General features: G+C 38.9%; 1 protein-coding gene across 1 annotated transcript in view; it reads left to right on the top strand.

Moving 5' to 3' along the window:
* TXNRD2 (thioredoxin reductase 2) overlaps positions 1-8,317 on the top strand; it is a 29,379-nt gene that overhangs the window by 790 nt on the left and 20,272 nt on the right. The window contains exons 2-9 of the mRNA XM_054288904.1: positions 327-392; positions 1,083-1,139; positions 1,733-1,877; positions 2,201-2,275; positions 3,088-3,166; positions 4,110-4,172; positions 4,526-4,596; positions 7,998-8,017. Coding sequence (XP_054144879.1) covers positions 327-392; positions 1,083-1,139; positions 1,733-1,877; positions 2,201-2,275; positions 3,088-3,166; positions 4,110-4,172; positions 4,526-4,596; positions 7,998-8,017 — 576 coding nt within the window. The remainder of the gene's footprint in view (positions 1-326; positions 393-1,082; positions 1,140-1,732; positions 1,878-2,200; positions 2,276-3,087; positions 3,167-4,109; positions 4,173-4,525; positions 4,597-7,997; positions 8,018-8,317) is intronic.

Genomic DNA, 8,317 nt, shown 5'->3' with positions numbered 1-8,317 from the left:
TCTGCGTAGAACTCGCTGCTGCGATTCCCAGACAGAGACCAGTACTCGATCCCAGTTGTGTTAATTATGACCCTCTTGGGACGTTGTCTAAAAATTTAATCTATTTTCCCACTTTGTTTGAAGTGCTTTATTTTCTGTATTTCATTCAGAAAACTAGAGTAGATTACTTAATGAACAAACCACAGCGCTAGACTGAAGTGAGGAAAACCCAAATCCACAATAATCAATTAGAAAAATAAATGTACTCTGATACTGTCCTTCTTACATACCTCTCCCATCTTCCTGATCTGTTTCTATTCCTTCTTTTTTTCACGTCCTCTTCACAGGAAAGAATGAGTATGATCTTCTGGTCATTGGTGGAGGGTCTGGAGGCCTTGCTTGTGCAAAAGAAGGTTTGTATGTGTAAATAACTAACAGAAGTTTTGGTTTAACTTCAGTGGGGTGTAAGGAAGCTAAGGGAAGTGTTACTGATAATGTTAAAGCTTTTTAAGAAGCATAGAACGCTCAGTACCTGTACATCAATCATTAACTTAGCTCCATATGGTTAATCTGCAAATCAATTCACACCCTCAGATGGTGAGATCTTTTTTGGCTTTCCTCTTAACCTTTTAAAAAATATTTCTTCTTTTGTCATGGGAAAAACTAATAAGCTTTAATTTCACTGTTGTAAAAGTATTCAGAGTACCTCCATATATACTGTACTTTTTAAAATACTATTCTCATTTAAAACAATACCTTCAGACTGTATCCAAGATCTAACTGCTGTAGAGAACCTTGCCCCCTTTGTTTGTCAGGGTAGCACGTTCAACAACCCACAGTGTTCTTAAACATCTCATTTGAGGTCAAATTGCATTTTTAGGGTCAGTGGAAGCTGGAGGCCCCAGTCTGGGTTATTGAGCATCTTCCAGAGAATTTGCTGACTATGTAGGCAGGTTGGGTCTCTGGTCTGGTATCTTGAGTTAGACAGAAAAAAACACCAGCTGTCATCTCCTGTATTTTATCTCTGTGTGTGCTACTAAAAATGTTTATGTTTGTGTATTTCTCCTTCCTCTAAATACCTTACTTTGCTTCTTTGTTTACAGCTGCTCAGTTTGGAAAAAAAGTGGCTGTTCTGGATTATGTTGAACCTTCCCCACAAGGTATGGAAGAGAAATAACAGGGTAATAATTGGACATGCATATCATTCAGCTGCTCAGGTGAGCAGGTTGCTCCAGAGAGCAGTGTCCAGTGTCCAAAGCCTGTTTTGCTTGGAGTAAAGTCCTTAAGCCCATTTTGTGCCATAGCTTGTTCTCTCCAAGATGAACTAGATGTGCCTGCTCCCCTGCACATTAAGCTTGTTAGCAGTGCTCCATGCTACCATTTATAGTGGACTTTGGACTTAAATAAGGAGAATATTCCCTCTGTCAAAATAATATTTACAATTTCTAAAAAATACTAATTGTGTCATGCTGAGGCTCCTTGTACTCAATGCACAAAATGAGATCTGCAAACGTGAATGTTTAGTTACTGAATCTTCTGAGCTCCGAGAAAAATCTTGAAATTACTTGAATTTTAGAAGAAAAATGTACAGAGATGGTTTTTATCAAACAAATGAGCACAAAGCAAGTTATAAACTGATCTGTAGGAGACAGTAAACTGTGTTGTTACAGAACTTTTTACTTCCCATGGAGCCAACTGCATTGTTACACTAATCTAATTTACTTTTATTTTCTTTCTTTATTTTTTTCCCAAGGAACTTCATGGGGACTTGGTGGAACTTGTGTGAATGTTGGCTGCATTCCTAAAAAGCTTATGCATCAAGCAGCCCTTTTAGGGAGTGCCCTTAAAGATGCCCAACACTATGGCTGGAATATACCCCAACCTGTTCATCATACCTGGTAAAGACTGTTGCTTATATCCACTCCTGTGTGCTGCAGATGCATAACAATAACCTTTTCCCAGCTGGTGTTTGTTATGGGACAGATGGGGAAGTGAATTTTGCATGTGAAATTTTAGCCTGGTACTTGTTAAAAAACAGAATTTGTTTCTGGTTTCTCAAGGCAGAAATTATGTTGGTTTGGACTTGATAATTTGCTTTTACAATAAAAAATACTGTGGTTCAGCCCTCATTTTCAGCATATATCTTTGCCAATATCTTTGTGTTGCATAACCTGAATTTGTAATATGATGACTTCATGTTCAGTCTCTTGTTTTGTGGCAGGTCTGTGATGGCACAAGGTGTTCAGAATTATGTGAAATCCTTGAACTGGGGACACAGAGTGCAACTACAAGAAAAGTAAATAAGACTTTGAAGTTTGTCTTTCTTCCCACAGTCAAGGAGGTGCTCTTGCCCTTGTAGAACTGCAGAATTGCCTTTGAAGTTTCTATCTAGAGCTAATATTTTGAGTCTGTAAGTCCTTTCTTCAGGGGTCTGCAAGTGCCCCTGTCAATGTAAGTGGTCTTTTCCTCTCCCATTTTCCTTTTTGGTGAAATAGTGGCTGACACTGACTATACACAAAAGCTTTCTAGCAGTGCAGTGATGCTCTCTGTAGTCTGGAGAGGTTTTGCATTAATATGAAGCAGTCAAGGTTTCTTAAGATACTTTTTACCTCATCCCCCAAAATTTCTGTGCCATACAAACCCACAGCTAACACTGTGCTAGAGCAGCAGATTATTTCTTTTTTCAGTATGCAGTTCCTTTTATAGAGAAATTACAATAGAAAATTTAACAGATTCTAGTCTTGTTACTCCTGCTGAGGCACTTTGGTGTGTTCTCAAACGAGCGTGGTATCAGAAATGCTATAGACAATACTAGTAGTGCTATGGCTAACAGAAAATGTATTTTCTGAGGACATAAATAATCTGATCTCAAAGTTTGTTACAAGGTTAAGTTACTTTTCTGTATAGAGGAGTTAAGTGTGACACTAGAATTAAGTGACAAATTATGACAGATCTGCAAACAGTCCTATGAAATGAGATTCCTTCCTTTTACTACTCTATGCCTGATTGCTACCCCTTTTAGCACTTAAATACAGAAAAGGTAGCTGATTGTATTTCATACCTATTCTTGTTTAGTGTACGTTGCTGATGCTGTTTTCTTCTAAACAGGAAGGTGAAATATTTCAACATAAAAGGAAGTTTTTCTGATCCACATACAGTCCGTGGTGTAACAAAAGCAGGTAAAGAGGTGAGCTGCTGTGCTGATTTCTGCAGTTTTGTTCACTTGGAACATTTCAGGTCATTTGGGAGCGAGATTGTGCTTTTGCAAATTGTTTGAGGTATTCAGTATTGTTTCAGTGAGTGAGATTTGCATTTTCCACTTAGAGAAGTTGTTTATGAACTTGACTGGTGCCTGCTGAGTGCCTGGCCTGGCCTGTTGGATGCTATTGCTTTTTTCTGCGGGTGGAAATGCTGAGACAGAAGATTTTTGTTTGATTTGGTCAGTCATGCTGATGCTTACAGAAATGTGAGTTCTGAGAGGTGAGAATTAGGTTGCTCTGCGCTGTTTCCCTCCTTCAGGTGATTTGTAGGGGTGATTAACTCAGTAATACCAAATTGTGTGTGGAAGGCAATTAGTGTGAATGCACATCTGGGTCCCATAACAGAATGGTGGCCATTACTGGGTATTTAACAAGGCCTGAAAGTGCCTTTTTAACACCTTTTTCAGGGTAATTGTTTAATATTATTGATTCATATCAGCTTGAAGGTCAGGCTTTTGGAGGTAGGTGCCCAGGATTTTCTAGAAACAGTCTCCTTTTGAGGTAGCTTAACTCTAGGCCTGAGATAGAACTTACTGCTGTGATCTCTGTGTGTTTTATCCTGACAAGAAATTGATTTTAAAAGTGTCACTTGTGCATAACTATTGCTTCCAAGTAGTCATCAGAATCTTGTGCAGTGTAAGAACAATTGCACAGTTAATATTAAAACCTAGTAGAGAATGGGTAGGAGAAATTCTGCATGTATTAGTTTATCTCCATCCCTTTTTAATGCATTGCTGATTATTATGTCACATAAATAGCAGATGGTAGTACCAGTTTTCTCATTGATCACTCATTTGTACATAGATGAAATCCAAAGACAGATAAAAGGATTGCAAATGCTTGATTTTGATTTTTCATTTTTGTTTGTAGGTTGTTGTTACTGCAGATAATATTGTCATTGCTACTGGAGGAAGACCAAAATACCCTACACATGTAAGTTACCATTCCATTTGACAACTCCAGTGCTTTGCTGAGATGCACAACACAGTGAAGGAGGATAAAGAATGTAAAAATAAAGCAACATATGAGAGATTTTTTTGTAGTTGTGTCACACAAAAAATTGTCTTTATATAAAGGATGTTGTCTATGGAAATGTTTTTCTAAAAAGCCAGTTTTCTCTGATTCAGTATGTTGGTGTTGCTTAGAGCTGTAGGATAATTCAGGTTGGAAGCTGGCAGCCCCAGATATATTCCCCTTGGTCTGTACTTCAGCCAACACAGCCTGAGTTGCTATTAGCTTTTATTGCTGACAGGATTGGCATTGTAGATTCACCTGTGTGATCATAGGTTGCAGGTGCACTGGAGTATGGAATCACAAGTGATGATCTGTTCTGGTTAGAGAAATCTCCTGGAAAAACGTAAGTTACCTTACCATGGCTGTAACAGATGCTGGCATTCCTACCTTTTCTATATAGCAGGGTGAAAAATGTTCAAAATTGCCTTTTGTATGCTAATTTTTCTTCTGTTTTCCTTCTGAAAATTTGCTTCTCAATGCAGAAATATCATATTACCAAACTTCATTAATAACTGATAGATCTTCTCCCTCCTCATGTTATGAAATTCCCTCCTAAAATCAAATTAAATAACGTTTTCACCGTGTTAGGTTGTGCTGTAGCGATTACAAGTCACAAGAGGGCAGCATGAACTCACCTGGGGCTGCTCAGTCCCCGTTCCTCAATTGGGGAGAAGCTCCAACATAATTTTGCTTTTTCCTAAGTTGTGGCAGTTCTGATAACAAAAGAAAATACGAAGAAACATTTGGGTCACTTTTGCTTTGGAAGCTATGGTTTAACTGAAATATTAAAACATTGGTTTTAATGGAAATACTAAAATGCCACAGTTGTTCTTTACAGCACATAGCACAGTAAGATTCCAAGTCAACACTGCTACAGAGCAATTTCCTGATGGAGATAATTGTGATAGGAAATGCAGATTTGCTAGCCTGAAAGTCAGATAATGCTATCTTTTTGTCCTCTCTATTGAGCAATTCTAGAAAAAACAAAAGAGACTTCAACCTATAATACTGGTGTTTGTGCAAAAAACATAGTTGCCATTTTCTGCTATAAAAAATGCACTGTGTTAAGCTAAACTTCAAGTAGGAAAATGAGGCTTTTTGGTACAGTTTTAGAAAGAAAGTAAATTTGTTGTTGTTTGTAGTGTTTCAATCACCTCTAGCATGTTGAAGGCATGATTTATGCAAGGAAATTGTTTTTAAGAAAAGCAAAACCCACCCCCTGAAAAAAAAACCCCAACAAAATCCCAAACCAAAATATAAGATTTATCCTTGTAAGAGGTTTCTGTGAAAATATGGCTCTTGTCCAGTTGCTGCCGATGCAAGTTGTAACAGTGTAATGTGGGAGTCTAGTGTTTATATGTTGCATTCCTGAGATTTAGTCAAAATAAGCCTGCAGGGGCTACAGTAGCATTTCTGTGCTTTATCAGGCTGTGTCTTAGCAAATGAAGGAGGGAGTTGTTAGAGGTTTGTTTCTGTCGGATTTGTTTCTGTTATAAATATTCCCAAGGTTCAGTTTAACACCTTTTGTTTTTAGTCTGAGCTGTGTTGTAGTTATTCTTTCTTTTCTCCCTCTCCAAATGTACATATCTCAGCTACAAATTACATGCCTGGAGGTTATAGAACTGTCAGTCCTGCAGTTATTCTTTTTTTTTTTTTAAGTAAACCATTAACCAACTGTAAAAGTCCCATAGATATACAAACATGGGGAAGAAACTCACTGCTGAGATGAAGGGTTTTGGCAGAGTGAATTAGAAGAGATGCCTTGAAATGTGTTGAGAATGAGTAAGAAATTGAGCAGGTGTGAACACAAGGTTAGGTTCTGCTTTCCTAACTTTTCTTTTAGACACTGACAATGCCCAGGAACCCCCTGTTTTGTACAAGAAAGTGTGAATAATGTGGGGCTGATTCTATGAGTAAGTGCCAGCTGACATCCATTTTCCATCTAATGAAAAAGAAGAGTAAACATATGCCCAAATTACAGAAATTCTCATTCTTTTCCCTGTGAATCTCCAGTAGATATTTCTTTATGGGCAGTATGAGGCTTTTTGCAGCACTTCCCAGGAGCTGCATGCTAATGAGGGTGTGATCATTCATTCACAGATGAATCAGATGCCCTAATGCTGGAAAAATTATTTCCCATTATGTTAAATTATTTGCCAAGCATAAACCCCAGACTAGCAGATTTTAATCAACCTATTCTCTGTACACCTTCAGAAGTTGTGTGTTTTTATTGTAAGACAGAGAGATGTTATCTGGAGCCTTTTGTAAGAAAACATGTGTTGTACTGACTGTGCAGTCCCTGGGGCTTACAGAGCTGCAGCCTCCATGTCTGCACTGCTCAGAAGTTTAAAAGCATTGCTGTTAGAACTGGGAGATGCTGCAGATTTGTTTAGGGTAAGGCATAGGCCACAAGCCCCTTCAAAAACCTAACAAAATACTATGTTGTCACTGGAAATACTGTGTGGGATGCCATCTCCAAACTGTGAGATTTTTAACAAGTCTGTAGAAGACATAAACAGCAGAGGAGTGCAAGTGCAGCCTGTCCAGCAGCTGAGGGTTAATGGCTGTCTGGCTGGAGCTGCTTTTACCTGCAGAACAGGGACTGAGCATTCTGCCTTTTGTACCCAGCAAATGTAGGGGTGGGGAGAGAGGAACTGCTGCAGTGTAGGGATCAATTGGGGACAGAGATGGAAACTGTTGTGCTGGAGAGCTGATACACCTCATAAATTACAAGTGTTGATGGACAATTGCAATTATATTCTTGATTGAAAGGGTGTGAAATATTGAGAGAGGTGGGAGCTGGGGTTTTCTTTAAGAACTAAAATGGATATATTTGGTAAATACCAGTCTAACTAAATCTATTAAACCCATTTTCTGTAATATCATAAACAAATGTTTGAAGACTGGAAGGGCAAATATTTGGCATCTGGAAAAATACAGTGATTAAAAAGCAGATGGTTATAAATCAAAATGAAATTTAGCAATGAATAAAATCTTCATTGGGAACTGTAATCTACTTGATAGGAAGACATAATCTAATTGATAGACCATCTCCATGTGCTGAAAGATGAGCTGTCAGGGAAGAAGATTGGCCTGGCTGAATAAAGAGTTTTGGCTGGAACTCGGGGGAAAAAGGAGTGTGTATGCCCCTGGGAGAAGAGGGAGGGCCACAAGGATGCCATAAAGTTGTGCAGGGAGAAAATTAGAGGGGCCAAAGCCCAATTAGAACTTAATCTGGCTACTGCTGTAAAAGGCAATAAAAATGTTTCTATAAATACAGTAGCAACAAAAGGAGGGCTCAGGAGAGTGCCCATCCTTTATTAGTGTGGGGGAGGAGAAGCACAGTAATAAGGATAAGGCTGAGTTACTTAATGCCTTCTTTGCCTCAGTCCTTAATAGTAAGAGCAGTTGTTCTGTGCTGCCCAACCCCTGAGCTGAAAGATGGGGACAGGGAACAGAATGAAGCCCCCATAAATCATGAGGACTTGGTTAGAAACTTCCTGCAGCCTTGGACATGCACAAGTCCAAGGAGGGAATCTACCCCAGGGTGCTGAGGGAGCTGATGGCAGAGCTGACTGAGCCACCCTCCATCATTTCCCAGCAGTCCTGGCCAACTCAGGGCTCCCAGCTGACTGGAAGTTGGCAGATGTGACACCCACATCAGAAAATATTTTTTTCTCGTTGTGCAAAAGTATGCACAAGCTCATTCCACTGCTTTCTTCTTTTTTTCCTTCTCTGTAACAGGTTGGTTGTTGGAGCCAGCTGTATCCTTTGAAAAGCCTGTGATGATCTGTGATTATAATTAGCATAGCTGTCTTTCCTGTGAAACTTCAGTTTTCAGAATGCCTCTGCTCATGTGATATAGTTGAGTTGGTAAGAGAATAATAATAATTTTCTATGCAGTAGCATCATGGAAATTAAGATCAGCTGAGGATGAATTCTCAGGATCTTAAATCCAGTGTTAACTATGTTAACTATAAGGTTTCCAAGTTTTATTCTATGTACAAAGGCAAGCTAAAGATGTCTGTGTGAGGAGAACTTGGTATTTCCAAGTGAAAAGCCAC

The sequence above is a fragment of the Melozone crissalis genome, unplaced genomic scaffold (genome assembly GCF_028551555.1).
Source record: "Melozone crissalis strain CALT ecotype California unplaced genomic scaffold, PUWL_Pcris_2 ptg000063l_1, whole genome shotgun sequence".
Lineage (NCBI taxonomy): Eukaryota > Metazoa > Chordata > Aves > Passeriformes > Passerellidae > Melozone > Melozone crissalis.
The sequence above is the reverse complement of the archived record's forward strand: the minus strand, read 5'-3'. Positions and strand labels throughout refer to the sequence as shown.